Source organism: Anomalospiza imberbis, chromosome 4, assembly GCF_031753505.1.
Source record: "Anomalospiza imberbis isolate Cuckoo-Finch-1a 21T00152 chromosome 4, ASM3175350v1, whole genome shotgun sequence".
NCBI lineage: Eukaryota > Metazoa > Chordata > Aves > Passeriformes > Viduidae > Anomalospiza > Anomalospiza imberbis.
The window spans coordinates 43,472,644-43,485,718 of NC_089684.1; the positions used below are offsets into that span (position 1 = coordinate 43,472,644).

The following is a 13,075-nucleotide window of genomic DNA, read 5'->3' on the forward strand; positions in this document are numbered from 1 at the left end:
CCAGGTTTAAGCAGAAAGCAGTAAATTCTCTCCAGCAGCGCATCTCTTAAAGCAGAAATAAGGATGCAGAGCACAAGCAGTACTGTCTGCTCCAAAGCCAGTGCTGTTCATGTGGCACCATCCTTGACAGATGCCCGTGACCAAAGGGAAGGAATCGCTGCTGTGCCAGAGAGCTGCTTTGAGGCAGCACACCCTACTCCAACACCCCATGACCCTGTGGGAGTTAAGGCATTCAAATGAGCTCCAAGTGAACAAAGAAGGTTTAAGATTCTGGTGTTGGATTTGTTTCATTTCGGCTACACTGAAAGCCGTCAGGATTCACCTGGACCCCTTTATGGATATGCCATCACCAAGAAACCCCCTTCTGTGCACAGCAATTTACAGATCCTAAGTACTGGGTATGTAGATGCAGAGCTAGGGTTATTGCTAAAAAAATGCAGTTTCAGATCAGCAGCAGCTCTGCTAACTAACAGTCACATCTATCCACGCTCACTGCGTGAGGACCTGGCTCAGGGGAAATTCGGGGGCAGGATCTGCCTTCCCCATGCTCTTTCCTCCCCACGGTCAAATGGGTTTGGGTTTGCTCACTGCAGCTTGACAGAATTTGTGAATTATGCTCACAGAAGGCCTGGGAGTGTCAGAATGTGTCGCCCGTGTCCTCGTGCTTGCCTAGAGCACACATTTGTAAGGCAAATGCGGTGCCTCACTCTGGGTAATTTCCATTAATTCTTAAAAGGTTTTTCATGGGTTTGTTATTTTCCCAAACATCTGAATTTCAATTACAGCCTCCTTCTAGCATCCAGCAACCTCTGTCTGTGTGCTACTCCACCAGTAACAGCTTCTCTCTTCCCTCAGGGCCGCTGTATCAACTTCACCCGAGTTCCCTCTCAGTAGAGGAGAAGAAGCAGATACCAGGAGGAGAGACAGCCACATTGCCACTGTCCTACCCAGCTGAGAGAACCAAGCCCTTCCTCGCATCCCTTGGACCATCTTGCAGCCCAAGCTCCACAGGTTCCTGCATCCCTGCTCCAGGAGCCCGCATTCCAACTGCACACTGGTGCTCTGCCTGTGCCCCGGAGAGCAGCACTGCCATGTGTGCCTGGCTCTGTGCGACACCGAAGGGACAGCACAGACACCAAAGATGAGAATACTTTTCTATTTTTTGTTTTTTGCTGTTTTTTTAAGGACTACAAGTTCTCAGGACACAATGTGCTTTTAGTGGCGATGCAGCGTTACTCAGCTGCGGTGGAGGCACGTGGTATTTACACAGGGACTACTCGCCATGGGCACAGGATAACAATTCCCACCAGGCTAAGCAGGCGCAGAGCCAAGGGCCTCAGAGCCATGTCAGATCCCCAGTCCTTGCCAGCTCCCTCCATCGTGCCTTACGGGAACCTTCTGACTGGAAATCTTGTCACTCTAACACTGAAAAGTGCACACGCATGACAAAATGTAGACAGGATGCCTCGAGGTATCGGTAGCGAGCAAGACTTTGCCCTTTAGTTTTTGAAGACACCTTTCTTTCATTATGCACCCAGGACAGGAAGGAATTACTAGAGCGTTATTCTGCGGGAAGACAGCCTGTAAGCAGAGATCTCGAGCCGAGTTGGAGGGACTGATGCTTCAAGACCTTGACACTGTGGCTGGTGGTTTTTTCCCCTTTCCTGCATTCACAGTTCAGTAGCGCATAAAACATCATCATCTGTAAACATACCTAGCAGTCGTAGGCTTGTGTATTTTTTTTAAGATTAAAAGAAGCAGTAGCCACTAAGCTGGTATCTCAGGGTTTTTTCCCCCCACAAATCTCCAAGGGCTCTTCAGCGTCACAAGCCAGCAACCCTCTTTGCATGAGAATTTCAAAGTTTAATTAATATAATTAAAGGCAACAGCAAGCAGCAGCCTGTGAAGATTTTGCTCATCTTTTTTATGCCTTTTGACATTGAATGACCTATTACTGTATGTGCGTTCCTCAGTGGCGGAGGGGGCGCCGAGCTTTGGGTACGATTCCGCAGTGGGAAAGACCTCTTTCCATCAATTCGGAAATTAAATTTATGGGAGCGCCGGCCATCACCAAACATCGACAATGTATGTATTATAATTTTTTAGAAAAACCAGTGTCGTGTCACGTCGACGATGCCAAATTATGTTAGCGTGAGCGGAAACACTGTGGGGGAGGAAGGAGGGAGCAGCTGAAGAAAAAGGCTCAAATGATCCAGTCACTTTCGATACTGTACTTCAGAGGCAGAATGGATATTCGAGTCGAAACCTGACAAAGCGCGCCCGCTTTGATGGGAACTGGTATAGACAATGACCAGTGGCTGGGTCAGTGGGATGTCTCTCTGCGAGCAGGGAGGCTTATCAAATGACACTAAAAATAAGTTCAACAACCATCACGTTGGAGGGGAAAAGGCGAACATTTCACATTTGGTGGGCATGAATGTGTGCAAGATGGAAAGAGCAATGCAGAGCATCCTGGGCTAATTATCTCCTTTGTGCTCTTCATTGGAATCGCAAGGGACAGAAATAATTCTCTTGGTCCATGTCCAAATACGTGGCACTACCCAAAGATGCCTTTACATTTATCCACTCGCTTACATCTTCTGCTTGAGTTTATTTATGTCACTGGTAGCCTCATCAGCAACAGCCATGTCTGCACATTAGACTATAAATAAAATTATTATCTAAGTTTCAGTCATTATTTCCATATTCTCCTCCCCCATAGCCTCCCCATCATTCCCACAGCTCAGACCTCTGTTTTCCAGCTCCATGGTGACCCATGGTACTGACTTCCAGAGGCAGCCCACTTTCCTTTGCACAGCATGGCGAAGAAAGCTGCTACAGACGCATCCAGGGGTCCCGGCCGCCCAGGGCTGGGTAGAACCCTTCCAATGCCACAAGGACGCTGCTGATGCCTTGTGGAGCATCAGCCACACAACCAGAACCACTAAGTGCCCGCAGAAATGCCCTGTTGCTGCAGAACCACAGCTTGGGTAGCACTGACCCTTGGCTGGGGACATCTGACCCACAGAGCCCAACCAGCAAGCCCTTGGCTGAGCTGAAGCACCTGACTAAATCTCTGTGCAGTCTCCAGCCCAATGCAAGACCAAGAGCGAATGCTGGACAGGTGTGCCAGGACACAGGTGAGGTCCTGCAGTGCTCCTCAAGGTGCTGAGGGCACAACTGAAAGCACTGAGATCACCAGATGCTAGGTTAAAACACTACTGGCTCCCTCTTACTTTTCCTTCATTTTCCATGGACACTCAACACATTCCAAGGTATCACTGGAGCACTGGCTCGTGTTCTGAGCTGCACTGTGTAACAGGACAACATGTAGATGAAGAGGGTTTTCCCCTCACGTTTATCTGCTGCCTCTCAAAGAATATTTGTAACCAGCTGAGACACAGAAGTAGAAATCCACTAACCATTTTTTGTTCTTTCTGCCTCTGCCCATTGAAAACTGTGAAACAAGCATCTCTTCACAGAAAGGCTGATCCCAAGCAAAACCGCATTTTGGGTCCCTAAATGGATTTTCCCTTCTAACTGGCACAATATCACAGCATGTTACACTTGGCATTTTGGTGCAGATATTACCTGAGAGTTTCCTTATTACACAGTGTGGAATGTCCATCACAAATAATTTGGGAGGCAAGAGGTGTAGGGTGATAAAAAATCCACTGATTCTGATGACGCAAATGAGACTTCCTTGGCAGGAGTGCTCAGAATGCCTCAGAGAACTCTAAAGAGCTGTGTACAAAGAACCCAGCAATGCGACCAAGAAAACCCAAAGGGCTCCTCTCACCAGTGAGGCAAGGGAGAACTCATGGGAACAAGAAGTTCCTCAGTATGACAAGGCTATGTTTATTTTATACATTTTGATAATAGCAGAAATGAATTGGAGTTAATATGAACTAAAAATTATTTTTGCCACGTTCCCTTTCAGTTTTTTGATTTAACAAGAACTACAGCATTCTTCAGGCATGAACCCACTGTGTGTAACCCGGGGGAGCTGGGTCAGACTGATCCAAGGCAAAATGGAAGGGAATTCTGAGTGCTGTGATGCAGGCTCATCCTGAGCTCTAGGCAATGCAGGACAGCCCTGTCTAGCTGGTACTAATTCCTGTTGGGGATTTTCCTGCAGAAAATTTCTGAGCTACATCCCACTTCTTCTCATGATCCCTAAGGCGACACCATGACTGTATTATACACACTGCAGTTTGTTTTATACACTTGACTCAGCCTCATCACACTGGAACACTCCCACACAGGGGTGCATTCCCACTCCTGGAGGTGCTGGGCTTTAGTGGCAAAGATAAGGTTATCTTTGACCTCTCTCAGCAATGGCACCTCATGCAGATCATCATAGGTTTGCATAGCTTTCCTGGGATTTTCACAAACTCCCAGGACACACACTGCCCTGGTGTGATGATGACGTGAGACTGCGCTGGTCACTGTTGTCACCTTACCATGTCTTCATGGTTCAAATCATACTAACATACTCCAGGGAAAAAACAAAGGTGAAAGTTCTAAGTAGGGGAGGTTTTGTTTTTTCTCTGTTTTTCCTGCACATGTAGAGGAACTTGGGAATTCTATATTATGTCGTTTCAGACCAAAGCTCCCTTTCCAGCTGTGGAAGAAGTGGCTTTTATATTGGTCACAATTCAGACTGTGGGGAAAGGTGAAAGAAACCCAGTGCTATCAATGAGGGAAAAGTCCCCATTTGATTCCCTGTCATTGAGTGCTGCCTCATGACAACAGGAACCCTTCCTCTGCTGCAGGACAGGTCTTTTCCTTAGTTCACTGGGAAGCAGCAATGGCACTGGCACCACCTGCCTTTGGAGCTCAGCTTAGGGAACCTCTCCTTCACCAGAGGAGCCACTGAGGGGAAATTTGGGAGCTCAGCTCTGCTCTGCTGGGAGGCAGGATCCATCTCTGACCTCCCCTTTATGCACTGCTGGGCATACAAAACAGGCATCGCAGTGTGGCCCTGGGAGCAGGATGGGCACAGGTAACAGTTCACCTGCCGCAGACACCCAGCTCAGGTGTGGCCAGAGCAATGTCCCTTTCCTGACTGCCAAAGCGAGGGGCTTGGCTGTTGTCCTCACTCAGAGCCAGGGCTCTGGCCCGTGGAGCTGCACCAGGGTAGGACACTGGGCAAACAGCCTCACATGGCCAAGGGGGTTGGCACAGCACGCCCAGGAAAAGCCACAGTAGGGGCAGCGTGCTGAGCAGAAACTTCAGAGGCTGCAGTCAGCAAGTCAAGGCAGTGCTGCATCTGCTAAAGAGCGGCTTCTGAGTACCTCTTGTGCTGTTACAAAATTAACGTCACAATTTCTAGGCAGGGCCTTATTAGACCTGGCATGTCCTATTTTACTTCACAAATCTGTTTTGCATTGGCTCAATTTAAATTGTTATATATTTTTGGGTCCTGTGTAGGTGCCATCTGTTTAACAGTGCAATTGGGTCCTGTGATGCACTTGTAAATTTTGTGCTGCAATATTTTTTTTTAATATAATGAGGGACTTTGGATGCAAGAAACTGCCTTTTCTTGATAACTTTTTGGGGTTTTGGCAGTGAACTCACAATGGTTCTTCCTGTGTTACAAGGATGGCTCCACAGCCCATGGAAAAGCAGGATTTGATTTCCATGTTTGCACCAAAATTGTATTATTTAATTCACGCTATTTTTTTTTCATTTGCTTGCTCTGCCTGATTTTGTAAATGAACCTAATTTCCCAAATGGGAATGCACAGGACTGCTCAGCTGGGGCCTGTGGCTGCTGCTGCCTTCTGGGGAGCTCTGGGATGTACCGGTAGGGTCCAGGGGCCCACTGCAACAAACCACAGCCATCCTCACTGGGACTGGGAACAAACACACCCTCTGAGACAAAAGCCCCACCTGCAAAGCTGGATGTACTCTACAGCACAGCCGAGCGCAGGACAGATCTCCTGAGAAACAGAACTCAAACATGGTTTTATACTTTGGGGGGTTTTAGTACCATTTTTAAGTCTGCTCTGATGTCACCAGCACCAAAATGCCTTTCCTGACTCCCAGTGAATTATAACAAAACCCCAAACCCATCCCATTGATTGGTTCTCCTTTAAAAGCACAATCTCCAATTCTGCTAAATTCTCCAACACATTGTAGGAGAAAAGCATCTGCAATGGCACCAATCCTGCAGCATTTGTGGGGTTCCCAGGTCTGCTCCACAGCCAGGAAAGGGGTGTCAGGTCTGAGCATTCAGGTTTTCTAAGTGGAACTGCTATGTTCTGGGTGGTGAATTGGGCAGTACCCAAAAAGCTCCCAGCTCCCTGTGGCACTGCTCAGCAGGATGCTTAGGAAAACTTGTTCCAAACAGCATGCTGCTTCTTAAGCTGCCTTCAGGGTCACAGATGTACCTGGAGCACGAGTCCCACCCATTTCGGGATGTAACAAGACATGATTAAGTCATGGAGAAACTCCTCCCTGACCACACCACTGGTTTTAGCATTAACTCAAGCCCCACCTTGACCCTGAGCACCTGCCCAAGCTCCAACAACAGCCCTCACTTCCCTAGAAAATCTCCCGAGGGCACAGGGAGACCCATCTCCTCCAACTGTGGCACTGGAGCAAGGATTTACGTGGAATTCAGCACAGCACAGAACCTGACTGCTCGATACCTGCCGCAACAGCTCGGGCTGCAGCAGCCCGAGACGCCTTCCCCTGTTTCCCCAAACCTCTCCAGGCTATCCATGCACTCTGTGGTTCCTCGGGACAGCTGCCTGGGATTGCCAGCCCCTGGGATAGATGGTGTCTACTGACAGAGCTGCAAGATGCTGATTAAATTATGTGCTTTGGCCAACCTGTGTGGGGAAAATTAATTTAAGCGCCAAGTGATGGGTTCAGCGCTGCCTTGTTGGAATGGGGAGGTTGGGCTCTGTGATGCTTCATCTCCTTTTATTTGATTAGGCAAATTAGGAAACAACAGTGTGAAATGCATTATTGTACTGATCTGATGTCCAAAATGTGAATCTCATTAGAGCTTTGGCCTCAATGCTTTTTTTTTTTTTTTGGTTTCTCTGTAAGCTGAGGAAGAGCAAGTAGGCCAGAAATAGATATTTTTCAAATTACATTGGAATGGCCCAGTAATAAACATCATATTCTGTACAGGCTTCAGTCCCTGGAACAGCTCCTCATAAAAAGCTTCTCTCAGCTTCTGGAGAAATTCAGTACAACATGTGCTAGGAATGGAGGAGATGCACCAGCAAGAGGAGGTCGGAGCCAGATACGGTGATCCACTGACCCAAGTTCCCTTAGAGCTCTGTGGGGTGAGACCCTGGAAGCAGGGACACTGTGCCCCTCCAAAGGAATATTCCATGGTCCTAAAAGGGGTTGTGCAGAGCTTCTCTTGATAAGGGTGCATGCTGTGGTGGTTAGGGAGAAGAAAGGAACAAAGCAGGATGGATGGCAGGGTGCCATAAGCCCAGGGGACAGCCAGGCACCATCTTGCCACAGCACGGAAAGGGGGGCTGGCCCCAGAGGGCTCTGCTCAGCCTAGCCTGTGCCAGGGCTCCCTGCAGAACCTCCTCACTACACTGGCCTTTCTCTGCAAGGCTGAACTCAGGGTCACGCTGTAACACCAGGAGAGAATGCACGTACAGTGTAAAACAACACAACATTTCACTGCAAAGGGCTCTCCGAGAAGAGCCAGTACAGGTGTCATTTGGAAAAGGGTCACTTCACAATACAGCCCTTCCAAATTGCAGCTCCAACTCAGAATTAATTATCCTTTCACTGTCTTGGGTTTTCTTTTCTTCTTTGCTTCACATTAACTGCAGCCAAAATTATTTTAAAGCAATGATCTTGAACGTCATGTCCTTCAGCTGGCCCTGAAAATCCATTTTCCATGGAAAGCCTCCTTTCTTCTCCAAGATTTCTGAGAGTGTACAAAGCTCATCAAGGCTCTGGTTCTCTAGGGGTGTCAGATGCTTGGATAATACCCAGGTGTCTGCCTGCTGGACTAGCTCCAAGGTACTTTATTAGCATGAAGAGGTCTATTTGGAAGCAGTTTAACTCCTTCAGCTCTCAGGGCCTAGTGTGTCCTGCAACAGCAGCAGCCAGACACCAGGACACTGCCTGTGCACGGCTACAAATGCAGACACCTGGGGCTCAGCCCTTCCCCAAACTGCTTTGAAAAATCCCAGCAAGCTCCTCTTGGGAGCCGTGCCCTCCCTCATGACAGTGGCAGCATGATGGGACACTGTGGGGACTGTTTTCCAGGCGTGGCATGCAGCTTGGCATTCCCAGGCACAGACTGACATGGGATCCTGATATGCCCTTGTCCCTGGCATTGAGCAGGGCAGGGGCAACAAGGGCCTTTGCTATACCAGGGCAACCTAGAGGGGCAAAGGGGACTTGTCCCTGATCCATCCAAGCACACACACACCACTGGCAGCAAAGCAAGGGAGCACACGAAGATCTTGTCAACACACATTTAAAATAAGAACCATGAGCAGACACTCTTGGATTTCTAGGGACTGCAAGAAACTTCAGCTCCTGGCTCGAGCAACTTGCCCCAGCAGTGGCAGAATGTCTCAGAATGGTCCCACAGAAGACACCACGCCCACTGGAACAGTGCACCCTGCTCCACTTGCTGCTGAGATCACATGGTCTGCATTCCACCCTTTCACATGAGATATTTTCTTTAGTTTCCAGAATGCAAAATTGGACTATGCAAAACAAAGACAGAAAACACACAATTCCCAGCCTTAAAAAATCAGCTCCCACTTAAAAAGCAAAGCTCCTTTTCAACTGCACACTGTGTTGCTTCAAAGCTTGCAGCAAAGAGCTAAAAATCTGAGCCACCAAGATACATAGGATTTGAGCAAATACAGTCCCAAAGGCTCTGTTTAAAATTTTAAAAGTTATTTGTGAACTGTTTGAGGCCTTTTCTTGGATTAAAGAGACGAAACCTTCCTTGAAGGTGTTTCCAAGCGGCTGTTGGCAGCAAGAGAAGAGTGGCATTCAGAGCCATCTGTGTTCTTCCCCATGCTACTGACCAGGCCACAGGACAGGACGTGCACCTGCTCTTGGAGATGACTGCCCATTGAATGTCACAGCCACAGCCATGACTATGCAACCAAAGAAAACATTTAGTGTTGCCAAAGCATTACACAGTGGAGGGAAGCTGTGAGAGAGTGAGATTCCTGTTGCTGGGCTTCCAAACACATTTGAGGAAACATGCATTTTGGGAAGAGTGAAAGGAAGTTCAAGCCCTCTGCGGAATGGGGCTCCAGAGCCCACAGCAACTTAGCAGGGAGAAGAGAAGAGGAACTGTTAGCTCTCATCCCAGCTGGAGGGAAAAGCAGTATCACTGGTCTGAGCCACGGGGAGCAATCAGGGGCCAAGGAAAAGCACTCACAGTGCTGCTGCAGCGTTGGACCCAACACAGTCTCTTCTAATCTCCATGTCCTCCTGCTCCCAGAGATGCCACAGTTCTGACACAGATGTCTCTGGGGGATGTCAGCTGAACCCAGGGATGTCCCCAGTCCTTAAAGAAGGGCCATTATGCCGGCTGGTGCAGCTCAAAACATTCACAGCTTCATCTCCCTGCCAGGACAGGACTGCACAGAGGGTTCCTCAACCAGAACCTGGACATTCCTCAGGTGAATTGACCTGATGAAGCCAATGCTGAGTACACTGACACTGGGAGGTGACTTGTGTTTTCAGAGAAGATCTGGAAACCATGCTGGGACATCCACTGGCACTACAACAAGGCCAGACCCACCAAGGTGTCCATAACCAGGCTCCTCCTCCCAGAGCTGCTAAAACTGCACTTCCCTTTTCTTTTCAGGGATGAAGCTGTGCCTCTGACATAGGCACCAGCTAGAGGATCTTCACCTACAGGAGGTGATGAGGACTATTCCAATTGTAGAACTGTTTGAATACAGGGTGGCTGGCGGCACCAGTTGCATGCTTTCCCCTCCAACCCCGCACACCCCCATAGGATCAGTTTAAGTGACAAAAACTTTGTGGGACCAACAAGACTCCCATTACTTCTATTTGTTTTCTGTTACACAGCGGCTTCTCCCAACAGCTGAAGTTGAAACAGGACTGGCTTCAAAGGTAAAGATTTCTCACAGCTTTCTCATCAACTATATTAAATACAGTCATAACCTCCCCCCCAATATTTTCTGTATTTGCTGAAGGATGACGTCCTCCTTGCCTTCAGCGTGTGCCAGATTACTCATAAACCTGGACCATATGCCACTGCAATTTACTGATGGGCCCAAGCTGTTTTGGTAGATACAAAATCCGAGGGGATTAGGGAGGCTCGAGCCGTGCTGAAAACAGAGCAGCAGCAGTAGGGCAGCTGCTTGCTCTCTTTGCTCAGCCTCAATTTAGGTCAGTGGACAAGAGCTGTCCCATGCCAGGCTGGAGAGCCAGGCTGGCTGTGGAGGTGCACATGGAGGGCACCCCAGCCATGGGTGTCTGCCTCTGTGGGGAGGCTTGCTCTCTGTGGGGCAGCTGAGACCATACTGCTCCCTCAGATCCAGAGCCTGGCTGCCACGCCCAGTCAGGAGCCGTCAGCTCAAAGCCAAAGAGGGATGCCTTCCCCTCATCCATGGTGACCCCTGCCTGGCAGTGGGCCTCAGGGTGCGGCAGAGCACGGTGACAGCCACTGGTGGCTCTAGCAGAGCTCCCTGCTGAGACCTGGCTGGTGGCCTGTCTGGAAGGTGGTCAGGTGACTTGCAAGTCACCAGAGCTGTGTTTCTGTGTCCCTGGCCCAGGAAAGGATGTGCTCAGGGAGGGAAAGGACAACTCAGCTGGAAGCACCACCAGAACCAGGGCCCTTCATAGGTGGGGTTATCCAGCGCAGAAGTGCTCAAAGCCAGCCTGTGGCTCCCAGGCCCGCATCTTGGCTACTTTCTCAAGAGCCTGAACTCGCATGGAACATGGAATGACATAACAGATCTGCTGACTTGAGCACTACCCATTTAACACCTGGCAGGACACAAAATGCAGCTGCAGCAAGCAGCTAATTATCCAACAGCTTCTTCACTGCTGCACTGGAACCATCCCTCCCCTACACATTGTCTGGACCTCCATCACCTTGAACAAAGCTGCTGCTCCTCACCAGGGAATTCCAAAGGTCTGCAGAGAGCCCCAGGGAATACGGACCAGAGTGGTTGAGCACAAGCACCCCAAACTGCCCCATAGAGACAGGAAGAAATCCTGACTTATGGCTGCTGTGCATGGAATATCAAACTTTAGTCATGGGAACCTTCCTTGCAGAATATTCCTCCACTGGGTGTAAACTGGGACTTCCCATCACTTAGAAGATGCTCATGATCAGCATAGCCTGACTGCATTTCCAGCTGTCGGAGCTTCCCTCCAGACCACAATGTATCCCATTGCAAGGAGTTGCTCCTGGGGATTACACTTCTCAGCACTATTACAGCCCATTGCGACTCTTAAGTAAGAGTTCATGATTTTACCCCGCATGTCTTATCTTGAGAGCTGAAATACACAAAAGAAACTGTGGACCTCTATCTTCTGGGCTCCAGAGGTACAGCAGAGCCTGACCACAAGACCCTGGCTCAGGCAGCCCGTGTCCAGGTCCCTGAGAAGGGTGAGGCCATGCTGCATCCCACTGGCTGCCAGACCTGGCCCAGGGTACTTGCTAGTGGGGACATCCCTTTGTGTCTGCCCAGCACAGCCCAGGGCCTGAAGGGCTCTGTGCCTGTGAGCCCTGAGCACCCAGCAACAGCTGTCAAGAGACGGAGCGCAAGTGTCTACTGGAAGGGTATGGCTGGGCTTTTCTGTGTATTTTACAGATTTTTCTCCTCAAGTTTGTCACTGCTGTGTCCCAGAGTGACCCCAGACCCCCCACACCTTCTTTCAGAGTCAGGGCAGGTGGGATGGAACATGCTGCTCCCTGTTCCATGTGCCCAGATGTGCCCTGCAGATGGGTCTGCAGAGAGGGATGGGGACTGGCTGCTGATCACTGTTTACTACTCTTATTAAACCCATTCTCCTTTCCTACTTATTATAATAGTTCCTGAAAACACCACCCGTGGACTTTAAATGTTTGATGTGTGCTCTAATGAAAGCTGTGGAATTATCCCATGCTTGCTGCCACATGGCCCACACAGCAATGGAGATGCTAAATAATTTTTAAAAATTTATAGTTTACAAGATGTATGTCCCATCTGTGACAATGCAGCAGCTCCCAAATGCCCTGAATTTCACCACATTAGCAACACCTCTTAAAACCAACTGGCTGCGCTCCACAGGAAGGTTCAGTAACAACCCAAGGGGTGCATCACAGTGTACACAGGTTGGAGACTGACCTTGTTGGGACCGAACGCCACCGAAGCACACAAACTCCATGGCCAAACCAAGTGCTTTACACCTCCAAGTAACACAACGCTGTTAAAAGCATGAATCCCATTATTCCAGAAAGAAAGAAGTTCCTTTCGGCATCTTTGCCAAAACTCAGCCTAATCACGGGCATGACAACAAAGACCTGATGAGTTCAAGTGCAGTATCCCTGGAATGATCAATTCCTAGGGTGAGATCAGGAGTCACTTTTTCCTCCTCTCCCAGGAGACGTTCTCTGTCACAAGGCAAAATCACACAAACTGTGCCCAACTTAAAAACTGAGTTTGGGATGGGAGCCAGAGCAGATGGTTAGGAAAGCTAAACACCACTGATTTATTTCTTACCCTTTATGCAGCAATATTAGAGACAATGGCCCTGATCAGAACAAATGAGAACAAACACAGGAATGCAGACTCAATAGAGAATTAACAACCAGAACTACCAGATTCCATTATGCTGTGATTAATTCTGAATTTGTGGCAGGATTATCAGCTGCAAACCTCTAGCTCTATCTAACAGAAGCAGTGCCAAAGCATCCAGCCTTTCAGGGAGGCTGGGAAGCAGTGCCAAAGCATCCATCCCCTCTTCAGTCTGCAAGGGACTCCAGCAGGAAAATGGTGTGGAAGATGTCAGGCTCTGTGCTGCAAATTCAGCTGAAAAATTAACTTCCTGTGCCTCATATCCACCCCAAACCCCAAGAAAACATCAGAAAAGTC

At 49.0% G+C, this 13,075-nt stretch overlaps 1 protein-coding gene across 1 annotated transcript in view; it reads left to right on the forward strand.

Moving 5' to 3' along the window:
- Nucleotides 1-2,691, forward strand: part of ANTXR2 (ANTXR cell adhesion molecule 2) — a 78,998-nt gene extending 76,307 nt beyond the window's left edge. The window contains exon 17 of the mRNA XM_068188139.1: nt 856-2,691. Coding sequence (XP_068044240.1) covers nt 856-894 — 39 coding nt within the window. The 3' untranslated portion in view covers nt 895-2,691. The remainder of the gene's footprint in view (nt 1-855) is intronic.
- The last annotated feature ends 10,384 nt before the right edge of the window (nt 2,692-13,075 follow it).